Source organism: Lissotriton helveticus, chromosome 3_1, assembly GCF_964261635.1.
Source record: "Lissotriton helveticus chromosome 3_1, aLisHel1.1, whole genome shotgun sequence".
Classification (NCBI taxonomy): domain Eukaryota; kingdom Metazoa; phylum Chordata; class Amphibia; order Caudata; family Salamandridae; genus Lissotriton; species Lissotriton helveticus.
The window spans coordinates 1070903639-1070918570 of NC_136061.1; the positions used below are offsets into that span (position 1 = coordinate 1070903639).

The 14932-nt window shown below is 46.6% G+C and overlaps 1 protein-coding gene across 1 annotated transcript in view; it reads right to left on the reverse strand.

The window, feature by feature from the left end:
* The window catches only part of LOC144823277 (sodium channel protein type 2 subunit alpha-like), a 942252-nt gene that overhangs the window by 320685 nt on the left and 606635 nt on the right, over positions 1–14932 (reverse strand). The window contains exon 18 of the mRNA XM_078681632.1: positions 6586–6715. Within this exon, the coding sequence (XP_078537758.1) occupies positions 6586–6715 (130 nt within the window). The remainder of the gene's footprint in view (positions 1–6585; positions 6716–14932) is intronic.

Genomic DNA, 14932 nt, shown 5'->3' on the forward strand with positions numbered 1-14932 from the left:
ACAACATTTGCATACGATCACAAAATGTAAGTGGGATAGCTGTGATTTAGCAATATGTTGTTATCTATTTGTCTTTCATTATGTTAAGGTTTTTAACCTCTTGGTGTAGTTTGTATATGATGCAAACTCGACCCAAAGTAATTTAACCCTTTCATGAGCACCAATTACATTGCACAAGGACATATTCATTTTTTATAGGCAGATGTGAGATACAGTGATTTTCCCAGAATCACAGGATATTAATGCTGAGAAATAAACCTGGTTCCCAAGTTCCTAAGTCTCCAGCTCTGGTCTTAACACCACATCCTGTGTAGAGGAAGGATGGCAGGCTAAAGCTAGAATATTTCCGTCCATTTATCACAGAAATATTGCAGAAAATAGCACCAAAATACACCAATCTTCCAAATTTTCCTCAGGGGGAGACTCCCCAAACCCTTCTCCCATAAGCACCATCCTCGCTCGCGCTACAACTCTATCATTGGTCTTAAGCTCTGCCACTTTCAAATTACACCAGCCACCATTTCCATGAATACTCAATTGTGTGTTCCGAGCTCACTGTGCCACTGGATTTAAGCTAGCCTGGCTGATGAGTGGTGATACCCCAAAACCGGTGCTAGGATGCTTCTTTCCCATCCAGGGAGAACCTGGCCAGCAGTTCAGGATTTACTGTTCCCTTGGGAAGCAGGGTCAAGACTGATTTGTAGGGAGGACTTGGCCTGGCAGTTCGGCCGCAATGTTTCAATGGGAGCAGGGTCAAGAATTATTTGCATATGGCTGGGTCCAAACTAGGGTGGCATGGTGTGCAAAAAACAGATGGATTGGGATGCGGCCCGAGCGATTGGCAGTTGCTAAGATTAATTCAAGCATCCCATCCATCACTGCTGTTTTTGCATTTGCCGGCCTAAGTGCGCTAAGTATGCCCAGATGTGGGTCTGGGATCAATCACTGTGCCACTGGATTCAAATGAGCCTGGCTGATGAAGGGTGATACCCTAAAGTCGGTCCCAGGATGCTTGTTTCTGGTCCAGGAAGGTCCTGTCCTGGCAGTTTGGGAGGGACTGTTCCCATGGGGAGCAGGGTTAAAACTGAATTTCATATGCCTGGGTCCAAATTGAGTAGGTATGGTTGGCAAAAAAACAATAGATTGCAATGCAATCCTGAGTGACTGCCAGTGGTGGCTAAGATTAATTCAAGCATTCCATCCTTCACCTTGTTGTTTTTTAATTTGCTGCCCTGAGTATGCCCAGACATGAGTTTCGGGCTCACTATGCCACTGAAGTCAAGCTAGCCAGGCTGACGAGGGGTGGCAGTCAGAAACTAGCCCTGGATGCTTGTTTCTCATCCAGGTGGGACCTGGCCTGCCAGTTGGGCTGCACTTTTCCCCTGGGGAGCACAGTCAAGACTAATTTGCATATGGCTGGGTCCTAAGTGGGATGGCATGGTGGGTAAAAAGAATTATGGATTGGGATGCGACCTGAGTGACTGCCTGTGGCTTCAGATAAATTCAAGCATTCCATCCATCACCTTGTTGTTTTTGTATTTGCTGCCCTAAGTGTGCCAGGTATGCCCAATCACGGGCCCCAAGCTCACTGTGTCATTGTATTCAAGCTAGTCTTGCTGATATGGGGTGATACTCTAAAACTGGTCCCAGGATGTTTGTTTCTAGTCCAGGGAGGATCTTGCCGGGCAGTTAGGCCTGTACGGTTCTCATGTGTTGCAGGGTCAAGACCGATTTGCATATAGCTGGGTCCATACTGGAGTGTCTTGGTGGGTAAAAAAAACAATGGATTGGGCTGCGACCTCGAACAATTGCCAGTGGCTGAGATTAATTCAATGTGCGATCAAGGGTGCCAGCAAGGGACTTTGTTTCAAAAAATTAATTTCCAGTTTAGGGTTCTATGTTATAGTAATCCTTGAATCCTATCTGTATATTCAGAGACTGCCGCACTTTGTCTTTACATTTAATACCAGAATTTGTTGATCTGTACCCTGTTGACAAGAAAAAGTAATATATAAACGTAAGCAATTTTTATCATAAAATCCATTATTTCCGTGACTTTTTTCATCTCTATTTGTAATTGATTACATTTTCAAGTTGGTTGAATGCTTTGCTCTCTATATTGAATGTAAAGACAAAGTGCTGCAGTCTCTGAATATACAGATAGGATTCTAGGATTACAATAACATAGAACCCTAAACTGGAAAGTATTTTTTTGAAACAAAGTCCCTTGCTGGCACCCTTGATCGCATATTGTTCACATTAGCCCAAGCCCGCAAGGGTAGATTGGGTTTTCCCACTTCTTTCTTTCTCTGAGATTAATTCAAGCATTCCATCCATCACCTTGTTGTTTTTAGGTCGAGCAATTTATTGCTCTGAACCTATTGGGTTGAAAACAACTCTTTGACCAAGAGGATTCCAAGCCGGATTCCTCCCAATGCATGTTGTCTACTAAAGCGTGAAGCTTCGCCAGGTGTGCGCTTGGCCTGCTCATTCCCTCCCACTCCCGCTTGCTCCCCTGCTCCCCCTCCCCCACGCCTCGCACCAGACTACCATTTATCACACGCATCAGCAATACCCCCGGAAAGGCAGAAGCCACGAGCTTACATGTTTGTGTGTATAACTAATTAGCTGAAAGCCTGTGAATATCTTAATGAGAATGTCTTACGTTGAAGGTCTTGTTGCATTTGCTGTCCCAAGCGCACAAGGTAGGCCTAGAGGTGGGTCCCTGGCTCACGGTGCCACTGGATTCAGGCTAACCTGGCTGATATGTGGTGATAACGTGAAAGCGGTCCCAGGATGCTTGTTTCCAGTCCAGGGAGGACTTGGCCTGGCAGTTTGGCTGGAATGTTCCAATGGGGAGCAGGGTCAAGAATTATTTGCATATGGCTGGGTCCAAACCAGGGTGGCATGTTGTGCAAAAAACAGAAGGATTGGGATGCGGCCTGAGCGATTGCTAGTGGCTGAGATTAATTCAAGCATTACATCCATCACTGTTGTTTTTGCATTTGCCGCCCTAAGTGCCCTGGGTATGCCCAGTTCTGGGTCTGGGATCACTGTGCCACTGGATTCAAGCTAGCCTGGCAGATGAAGGGTGATACCCCAAAACTGGTCACAGGATGTTTGTTTCTGGTCCAGGAAGGACCAGTGCTGGCAGTTTAGGAGGGACTGTTCCCATGGGGAGCAGGGTCAAAACTGATTTGCATATGCCTGGGTCCAAATTGGGAAGTTATGGTTGGCAAAAAAAACAATGGATTGGGATGCAACCCTAAGTGACTGCCAGTGGCTGAGATTAATTCAAGCATTTCATCCATAACCTTGTTCTTTTTTAATTTGCCACCCTGAGTTTGCCAAGATGTGTGTTCAGGCTCACTATGCCACTGGAGTCAAGCTAGCCTGGCTGATGAGAGGTGACACCCCAAAACTGGCCCCAGGATGCTTGTTTCCAGTCCAGGTAGGCCTAGACCTGGCTGTTCGGCTGGACTTTTCCAATGGGGAGCACAGTCAACACTGGTCTGCATATGGCCGGGTCTTACCAGGGATGGCATGATGGGACAAAAAATTATGGGTTGGGATGCGGCCCGAATGACTGCCAGTGGCTGAGATTAATTCAAGCATTCCATCCATCACCATGCTGTTTTTGCATATGCCGCCCTAAGTGTGCTGGGTATGCCCAGAAGTGGGTTATGGGTTCACTATGACACTAAAGTCAAGCTAGCCAGGCTGACGAGAGATGGTACCCAAAAACTGGCCCTGGATGCTTGTTTCTCATCCAGGTAGGAACTGGTCTGGCAGTTGGGCTGGACTTTTCCATAGGGAGCACAGTCAAAACTGAATTGCATATGGCTGGTTCCTAAATGGGCTGGCATGGTGGGCAAAAGAAATATGGATTGGGATGTGACCTGTGTGACTGCCAGTGGCTGAGATTAATTCAAGCATTCCATCCATCACCTTGTTGTTTTTGTATTTGCTGCCCTAAGTGTGCCAGGTATGCCCAATCATGGCTCCCGGGCTCACTGTGTCAATGTATTCAAGCTAGCCTGGCTGATGAGGGGTGATCCCTGAAACTGGTCCCAGGATTTTTGTTTCTGGTTCAGGGAGGACCTTGCAGGGCATTTAGGCCTGGACTGTTCCCATCGGTTGCAGGGTCAAGACTGATTTGCATATGGCTGGGTCAAAACTGAAGTAGCATTGTGGGAAAAAAATATGGGTGTGGACGCAGCCCGAGTGATTGCCTGTGGCTGAGATTGATTCAAGCATTCAATACATCACCCTGTTGATTTTGTATTTACTGTCCAAAGTGTGCAGGGTATTCCCAGACGTGGGTCCCGGGCTCACTGTGCCACTGGTTTCAAGCCAGCCTGGTAGATGAGAGGTGATATTCTGAAACCGGTACCTGGATGCTAGTTTCTGGTCTAATGAGAACCGGGCTTGGCAGTTTGGGCTGTATTGTTCCAATGTGGAGCAGGGTGAAGACTGATTTGCATATGGCTGTGCCCAAACTGAGGTGGCTTGGTGTGCAAAAAAAAATGATGGATTGGGATGCGGCCTGAGCGATTGCCAGAGGCTGAGAGTGATTCGAGCATTTCATCCATCAACTTGTTGCTTTTTTCATCTTTATAAAAGTGGCTTTTTAAAATGGTAATGATAAATTCAACTTTATCAGAAAAGAGGATTAATCATTACCATTACAGTGATATGAAACAAGAGAGATCTACTCCTTATCAATCAAGAATTACAGCCTATAAACCTATGAGAGGGGCTAGGCCTCACTGTAGTGAAAAACGACTTTGGGTGTTTTTCACTACTGGGACATGCTAAACTATGGGCTACCTCGGGTCTACCTTAGGGGTGACCGATATGTAATAAAAGGGGAGGTTTGGCAAAGGGTTTTAAAAGCTAAGTCGACATGCCAGTGTAAACTGGACACACAGGCACTGCAATTGCTGGCCTGAGGCCTGTTTAAAGGGCTTCTTGAGCAGGTAGCACAATCAGTGCTCTGCAGGCCCACTAGTAGCATTTAGTTTACAGGACCTGGGTACATGTAGTGCACTCTACTAGGGACTTTTGGTATATCAAATATGCCAAACAGGTGCAATATAATGACACCATATTTAGAGGAGAGAGCACAAGCACTTTAGGAATGGTTAGCAGCGGTAAAGTGCAGAGTCCTAAAGCCAATAAAAACAAAGTCAGAAAAAGAGGAAGAGGAAGGTAAAAAGTTTGGGATGACCCATAAGAGGTTTTTTTTTTCAACAGTATGTACCTATGTATTTACATCTGCATATAGTATTTGTATGGAACAAACTTAGCTCAAAGGCAAAGGAGCACTGTACAAGGTCAAAGGCAAATATAAAGTCATTGAGTTATTGTAGAGATAGCTAGGTTCTTAGATAGGATTGGACTAATTGGAATGGCAATTCTACGGAGAGCATGGACCTCTGAAAACCACTGCTTGAGCATAGCATGCGTCCAATACACCCACCCATTGGATCTGAATAAGCACTATCTATTGTCTAACTAGATGTGTTTCTTGAATTAGGTTATTTCCTAACTATGCAACAAATCGGGTCCTTTCCAGACAAAAAGAATCTATTCACATTACACAAATGTACCACTGAAGGACATACCTAAAATAACCAGTGATTCTCTATACGTTGTAATGCATGATAAAATTACTAAATATAAAAGCATTATAGGATATTTGTGGAACTTACCCAACTACATAACCTCATTTAGTCCTGATCTCCCATCCAACTCCCCCAGAAAGAACATCAGCCAATTTACCCACTCCCACTATCCCTAGCATTAATATATAAGATAGGTATGTAGATTGGTAATTACCACCACCTACATTTGTTTGAAATTCTGTAAGTTGTGTTATTTGAATGAAATGTTAGACAAAAAGGTTTTCCTCTCAGCAAATGATTAGAGGAACGCATGAATAATAAAATCCTTGAAAATTATCGCAAATATACATCTAGCTAAACAGTCAAAAGTGCACCAAGATTTTCTCATTCCTTGCAAACTTCATGTTTGATGAAAAACTGGAATTTGTTTTCTTTCAAAATGCCTGCTTCGGGACCATATCCTGGGACAAATCACAATAAGAAAAGACGCAGGTCTTCCCGAGCAGTTGCCTTTGTAGGTCACGCAAGAGTCAGTATCCGTTCTTTTCGAGCAAATTGCCACACTATGTGCATCTGTGTGCCTTGTTACTCAGGGTGGATTTTAATGGAATTCAAATGATCTGCAGATTTTTATAAATGCAATTATACCAACTTGCATTCCCTGTAAAATGTACTGCCTCGATTTTCTGAATTTTTCTCCTGTTATTAAAAATAATGTATTGCTGCAGATCCACCAGTGTAGTAGTATGACTATGGTGTGGCTTCCTCTAACCATGTCACACATGTATGAACCTCAAAGAGCTGCATGAAAAGTAACTGTTTTGATATCATACACAGAAAATTACAGGGTACACAAAGGGACTGACATTTGAATACTGTGGTTTCAAAAGGCTGCTAAGATCTGGGTCAACAAGCTCTAAATTGTGGCTGCTCTGTTGAGAACAAGCAACAGCCTTACCTTCAGTAAAACAGTCTTCTGGATCAAGCAATTCTTCATATTCAAGATCAATTAAATCTCCTTCTCCTTCACCACCCGGTAGTCCAACATCAACCGTACTGCACTCTGATGAGCTTGGAGGCTTCATCTTCTGTAAATCACAAATTCGACAATACTGTTTCTTAAAACTGAAGCTGTTTTGTTTTAGAGTTATTTCTCTTTATACATTCAAATATATGGTCATTCCTGCAAGCATTTAGGGTTAGCTCAACAAAAAAAAAGAATAGATGAAGCAGGATTCGTTTTATGGATCTGATGTACAAATCTCTTTTTTGGTCGCAAACCCACCAAGTTGGAAAAACACGGGGCTTGCGACTGCAAAAAAGCTGTTGCTGATTTGCATAAGTCCTTTACCAAGTCAAAGAAGTCTTTCTGTCTTGTTCAAGGAATTTTGCAACCCTTTCCAAATACACAACAGGGGGAAGCATGAAAGGACAGACCCCCCCATAATAAATGGTCACAAAGCTATGTCTCAATGGGTTGATACCAGAGCTGTAGTCACAAACCATTGAACAGTAATCGACCCACACGTCAGGTGCTAACTGATTTACAAAGGGAAAGCTACCCTAGTGATATAGATTGGCCAATGGGGATAATATTGGGTGTCCTCAGGGAAGGAGCCAGTGGTCGAGAGGACAACGACATGCTCCACCTATGTCCTTCCAAGTGGGATTAAAAAAAAAGAAATTACAAGCATTAACTGTTTCTTTAATGGACCCAGGCAGTTTTTAAAATATGTTCCATTTGAGAATGCAAATGCAAGGACGTATGTAGGCTGCACCTTACAGGCCTTGTACCGAGCTGGAAATCACACACGGTTGCAAATTACCAACATTAGGCAGGCCATTTTGCACCCTCCTGTAAATGATCAATTTGCAGTGCAACCTTTTACTACACACATCATCGCAAACTGCACACCCATTACCAAATGGCCCATGTACAAATTGCAAATCATGGTTTGCAAACGGTATTAGTACACCACAGTGTAGTGTCAATTTAGAAAAACAAAATTCAACAATAAACCCAGCATGGCTCCAATCTTCTAACAGAGATTTTAAGGTGAGATTCAAAACCATGAAATACTGCATGTTCAGGAAGATAATGCTAGTATTAGCCTTTTATGTTATGTTTCTCACTTTTCAAAGGTGCTTAGATATTTCCTGCAAGTTGAACAATTCATTACATATATCTGGCAAACCTACCACAGCTCTAAAAAGGGAATGACAAATCCACGGAGTTCATCCTAGGCTTTCTGTCTGAATACATATGAAGAAGCATTGCTGGAGACATGTATTATCTGCCCTATTCATATCTCGGACCCGCTATTAAATGTGAATAATCTTATATACATTTTAAAGTTTATTTTATTCTGCCCATGGCAGTCAGCCTACAGCCACAAGCTGGTTGTCTGAGTCGGCTCCTGGAAGCCAGTGCATGCGGGCCTGAAGAGATGGGGCTTAAACAATATTGGATTTGACAGATACCATACTCACCAGAGAGTGCATCTAGGCCCCTAAAGTGTGCATGTCAGGTTGGACGGCTGCCTTTCTCAGGCCTGCCCGACATGCACTGTAGTGGCCTCTCTCCAGGAGTCTCCACCAGCGCATTACTGAGCTGGGGGTGAATCAAAGCCACAGCCCCCTGTCTCCTAATGAGTAGTGAGTTTGCTTGCCTGAGCCAATCATGGAACTGCTCTCATGATGTGTAAGAGCAAGGTAGCAGCATTTGGATGGGCTGAGAGATGTGGTTACTAGGGGTTTTGTGCAGTGCTGGGCACACAAGGCAGCGCGTTGGTGGGAGGATCCGGTCCACGGAGCATGACCAATCACTGTATGGCTTTATTGTGAAGTCATGCAGTGATTGATCATTTCTGTCTTTGCTGCTCACTCAGCGGGTCTTTCCCTTCTGGGGAAGCCTGCTCTCTGTTTGTACAGTGCTAGCGCTGGCATGGTAGCCCAGGAAACAGATGCGCTCGCGAACATCCTAACAGAAGCAGATCCCTGCACAGCAAGTTTTGTGGATAGCTAGTTCTGTGCACTGACAGCCTTACAGACAGTTGTGAACTCTACTAGCCATGTGTACAGATAGCACTACACTGAAGTCTCCCTGTGCAAGAAAACTTCTCAGGCAGTCCTGAGCACAAGGCGAATTGAGCATTGCAGCCCAGTAGACTGCTTTACTTGAGCACTTGTCGTCCTGTGCACTGGCAGATCTGCACATTTAAAGGATTGCAGCTTGGAGGGACATTTGTGTGCTGACATAGTTAAGTACAATTTTATAACATTTTGCTTAAAACATAATTTACATTTTCGTTTTGCAATACCCACAATTGTATTGTTGTTCGGGCTTTCTCAAATTTGCTTAAAAATGCACCATTTGCCCACTTTTTTTCAAACTTTTCCCAGGGGTAGCACCGCTCTGAAACCCATTATGACTATTAGGCTTGCTAGCTATGCACGTTCACCACAGGGCGCTCACCTCGAACTTATACACGCCACTACTTTCAAATGTCACCAGCCGCCACTGGTGATACTCTGTAAAAAATAAATTTTGCTCGAACACCGGGGACACTATTTTTCAACTACTGACCACACTGATTACCATTACACATTGGGAGGAGTTCCTCAGCCCGTATCACTTCATTACTATTGATACATATTGAGGCTTTTGGTAAGGTTAGCTACATAGATACTATAATATAAATTTACTGGTTTTCCCTAGCATGCGACCATGGACAGACATTTTGCATTCGAAGGATAAAGTATTAGTAGTCATGGTTAGCTGCACATCACATTTTAATTGATGATATTGCAAAAGAACTATTCTTGGGCGCCTGCAGTAGCCCAAGGAACTACCCATAGTGTTCCACCCTTGTAAGACTAGGATATACAAAGCAAAAAGTATTGAGCAGCATATGAATGCCAGCTTTATATATTGGATGAAAAACACACAGGTAAGAAGAGGCATATCAGACATTCTTACATACTCATACGTTATTGGAAGCTTACACTTTAACTTAATAAGTACAGTTTGATCAACCTGCACCTTTAAAAATAGCGCATTACATATCCAAAAACGCCCCACCCTTGACTGCAAATAAACATAAAGGATTTGTTTAGCAGCGCTAATGGCGCTTTTGAAGGATCCCATCATGCATAAATAATTACTTGCATTGGTTGGTTTCTTTACAATGTTCTTAGTTATTTTAATAGGGCCTGCAAAGATGCATAACGGCAAAGGAAGACTATCATTTTAATAATATTTCTTTGATCAATTATAATTTTAGATGGCTCCTGATAGCCAGTTTGGTAATTATAGAAAGTTACACTATTATTTTTGGGTAAATGCCAATTTCTAGAAGAACAAGTTAGTTGCCTTCGGTAACGATGTATCTGTATACATATGGTAGTTGTAGATTCCTTACCATAGAATTTTCCCCAGGCGTCAGTCTGGATCCGGAGATTTTTCTTTAGCAGTACCCCTGCACCTCGGTAGGTGGCGTTGGTCGACTCCGCGTCTGTCGTCGGCATCGTGGTTGCCAGGATGACGTCATGGTGCCTACTTAGCCTCCACTCCTGCGCATTACCGCTATTTCTGGCACTGCTTTCCACACTAGAAGTGTAGAGCCATGAAAGACACTGACCACTGGACCACCACAACTAGGGCCCTGTCAGAGAGTCCCTATCCCTAGAAATCAGTTTGCAGAGTCGGGAGGATGGGTGGGGCAGTAAGGAATCTACAACTAACATATGTCTCTTACCGAAGAAAAGTAACTTGTCCAACTGAAATAGACAGTTAATTGTAGATTCCTTACCTTAGAATAGATACTCCAGCAATACCGGAGAAGGGGCTGCGAACCAAGTTCACATGAGAAAGTCCTGGAGGACCGAACGGGCAAAGTAGCCGTTCCTCCGGACTTGGCTGTCCAGGCAGTAATGTCTTGTAAAACGTGTGCATAAATGCCCACATTGCTGCCTGGCAGATATCAAACAGTGGTACTCCACGTGCCAATGCGATGGCTGCTGCCACAGCCCTAGTGGAATGAGCACACAACCCTGCTGGAGGATCTTTCTTCACTAAAGCATAGCAGATCTATATGCAAAGGACAATGCATCGAGAGATGGTATGATTTTGAATAGTCCAGCATTTTTTAGTACCTACATATCCAACAAAGAGTTGATCATACACTTGGAAATCTTTTGTGCGGTCAAGGTAGAATGACAGCGGGCGTTTAGGGTCCAGATGGTGGAGTCTCTGATTCTCCTTGGAAGGGTGCGGAGGTGGGAAAAAGGTGGGAAAACTGATAGACTGTTCTACATGAAATGGTGTAATCACTATAAGAGAAAATGAAGGCCTCATTCTAAGCACCACTTTGTCCGGATGCACAGAGAAGAAAGGGGTTAGGAAGACAGAGCTTGAATCTCACTCACCCTGCGAGCAGAGGTGATGGCCAAAAGGAAGGCAATTTTAAGAATAAGGAGCCTCAGAGGACAGTTATGAAGAGGCTTGAAGGGAGCACACATAAGGTATTTGAGAACAAGATTCAAGTCCCACTGGGGCATTATGAAAGGAGATGAAGAAATCAGATGGGTAAGGCCCTTAAATAACCTATTAACAATAGGAAAATTGAATAAGGATGGCTGATCTGGCAGCCGAAGAGAAGCAGAGATAGCAGCAAGATAATCTTTGGGAGTGCCCAGTGCAGAGCCCTGCTGGGGAAAAAGTAAACGCAAAAGGACCTCTGAAAGAGGGGCAGAAAGGGATGTCCACAGCTTTTCTGTGCACCATGCCACAAATTTGTTCCATCTGCAGGTGTATACTGATTTCGTGGAGGGACCCCTGGCTGCGAAGATGACATTACAGACTTCGAGCGGAAGGTCGAAAGCTGCCAACTGTCGCCACTCAATCTCCATGCAAGGAGATGGAGACTAGATAAGTTTGGGTGGACAACCGTCCCCTGATGCTGCAACAGAAGATCCTCCCTAAGGGGCAGTCTGATTGGAGGATCAATGGTCATGCTCAGAAGCTCGGACCAGACTCTTTGTGCCCAGTCCGGAGCCACAAGAATAACTTGGGCCGGGTCACGCTTCATTTTCTTGAGCACTTGGGGCAGAAGTGGTACAAGCGGAAAAGCGTACAGGTGGAGGCCGTTCCACTTGCGATGGAAAGCACCACCAAGCAAGTGCAACCTTGGAACCGTCAACATGCAAAACTGCTGACATTGCTCGATCTCTTCGGTGGTGAACAGATCTAACCAAGGCTCCCCCTCTCCGCTGATAGAGACCTTGCACCACCTCCGAGTGAAGACGCCATTCGTGATTCATCAAACACGATGGCTGAGTGCATCCGCCCTGGCATTCAAAGAACCCGCCAGTTGTTGAACCACCAGGGTCATGCCCTGATGTTCCAGCCATGTCCAGAGGCAAAGAGCCTCCTGACAAAGAATCCACGACCCCACCCTGCCTTGTTTGTTGCAGTACCACATGGAGGTGGTGTTATCTGTGAACACCTGTACCACTTTCCCTTTGAGAGAGGGAAGGAATGCCTTCAGTTCCAGTCGGATCGCCCGGAGCTCCAGCAGGTTGATATGGAGCCCAGACTCCAACGGAGACCAGATGACTCTGATCTCAGTTTCTCCCAGGTGGCTGCCCCCATCTCAGGAGTGATGCACCTTTCACCACTGTTAGAACGGGTTGGGGGAGGGAGAGGGATCTGCCTCTGACCCAAGCTTGGTTTGTTAGCCACCACAGCAGTTGTTGTGCAGTTCCCTCTGAGATCTGAACATTGTCTGAAAGATTCCCCTGATACTGCACCCAATGGAACTTCAGGTCCCACTGCAGAGCCTGCACATGCCATCTTCCACCAGCATGATGCAGGAGGTCATGAGGCCCAGCAGCCTCAGAGCCATTCTCACCGAAATCCGGGATATAGACTGAAACATCGGTATCATAACCAAATATTCTGGACTCGCTGCTTGGGAGGATAGGCCCCAAACTGCATGGTGTCCAGAACAGCTCCGATGAACGGGCGCATCTGAGAGGGAGTTAGGTGTGACTTTGCATGTTTTTAGGGAATCCCACCGAGTGCAGGAGGTCCGCCGTAGTCTGGAGGTGGGAGACGACAGCCTGGGGCAAGCCCGCATTCAACAGCCAGTCATCGAGATAGGGGAACACTGGAACCCCCGATCTGTGCAGATGGGCTGTGACCACCGCCAACACTTTAGTGAACACCTGAAGGGCACTGGTAAGGCCCATGGTGAACTGAAAGTGCTTGCGGCCCACGGTGAACAGTAGTTAGCGTCTGTGGGCCGGCAAGACAGGAATATGAAAATAAGCGTACTGCAAGTCTAACGCCACCATCCAGTCTCCAGGTTCAAGGGCAGACTGGACGTGAGCCAATGTGAGCATCTTGAACCTTTCCTCCTGTAGGAAGCGGTTGAGGGTTCTGAGGTCTAGAATAGGACGCAGGCCTTTGTCCTTTTTGTGCACCGGAAAGTAGCGGGAATAGCAGCCACGTCCTACATCTGGCGCAGGGACCCTCTCTATAGCTCCTTTGGCCAAGAGACCTGAGACTTACTGGCGGAGAAGCGCCAAATGATCCTCTGATATGCATTCATAAGATGGTGGCATGGAGGGAGGAATAGTCTTGAAGGGGAGGGAGTACCCCCTGCAGACGATTTTCAAAACCCACCTGTCCGACGTGATGGATTGCCAGTTAAGGAGGTGATGGCGAATCCTGCCCCCAACTGGACGATGATGGATCTGAAACATCGGACTAGGAAAGTTTGGAGGCTGTGGCAGGGGGGAAAGTGTGGACTGGCCCACATGCTGGCTCTTAGACCCACGAGGTCACTGGGTCCCACGTCCGCAACCATGCAGAGGCTGGGCAGTTTGCGTGAACAGGTGGCTAGGCTGGGCCAGACGTGGTTGGGTGCCCCTTCCGTAGCAATGAAAGTGATGAAAAGCAGACTGGAGTGGATGAGAAGGCGCAGTGAGGCCCAAAGGCCTGCCTGTAGCTCTTAAATCTTTAAAGCACTCCTGCGCAGAGTCTGCTTTGTCACCAAAAAGGCAATGGCCAACAAAGGGCACGTCCATTAAAGTTGACTGGACATTCTGAAAAGCAAGATGTGCTCAACCAGGCTTAGTGCCTAAGGGCTACCGATGTGGCAATCATTCTGCCCAGAGAGTCGGTGGAATCCAGTCCAAAACTAATGGCAAATTTGGCTGTGTCTCTCCCATCGGCCACTGCCTAGGAGAGGCAGTCCGCCTTTCGCTGTGTATTCACGTCATATCGCGGATGGGGTGGGGTCTCGCACCGGATGGGGTCTCTTGTTCCGCTGTTGTCAACTTGGTCCTCTTTCTCTTGTGGTAGCAGTAGGACTGGGGTCTGTTTCTACGTCTGCAGGGCTGGGGAGTGGGGCACATCAGTGTATCCATATATGGCTTCTTGGCTGGGCCACCTCTAGTGCGCTAGCAGTTTTCCCCCCCTTATTGCCAGCTCTGCTTGTCAACTTCTAAGGAATTTGCGACTTCCGTTCTTATCAGGCCTTCACTTCCAGCGTGGGGTGGTAGAGTGCACCTCCAGGGCCCCCCAACCTCTCCCCAGTCACAGCGCTTTCTGCTGCTTGTTCTCTCCACGACTTGCAATCCCCTTCACTGTGCGTCACCTCAGACACCCCCACGGTCGTCACTTCTAGGCCCCTCTCTCGTCACTACGTCCTCGCCTCCCAGTGTCCCTGCAGCCGCACAGTCCCTCACACCTGCGTGTTGTCTTGGTGTCTGTGCCGTTCTCCTTGTGGCGGCTACACTTTCTGCTGCTTGTTCTCTCTGCGACATGCAGTCCCTTACCCCGCGTGTTGCCTCAGGCTCCCTCAGGGTCTTCACTTCCAGGATCAGGGGGAGAGAGCACCACGCGGCCCCTCAGCCCCCTCTTCAGTCACTGCGTCTTCGCCGCATGTCCTCCCTGTGACCGCGCAGTCCCTCTCACCTGCGCGTTGCCCTGGGGTCTGTGCCGCTCTCCTTGTGGCGGTTACCAGGGGTTCTTCATTTTAGGCTGAGGTCGGGGCCAGCCGAGGCAGCAGGAACGTGCTCCCTGCTGTAGCCGAAGACCCCACTGCACTTCACGTCTCTACCGGTCACCATCGATGGGTCCAACTGGATCGCCCATCAGGTAGGCCTCTCGCCTATTCCTCCATCGCAGCCCCGGCAGCAGTTACAGTTGGGTGGGTCAACGGCAGTCCACCCAGGTATCCACTCCCCTTCTCCTGATACTGCTGCAGGCTTCGGGGGCTAGGGATCCAAAGCCTTTG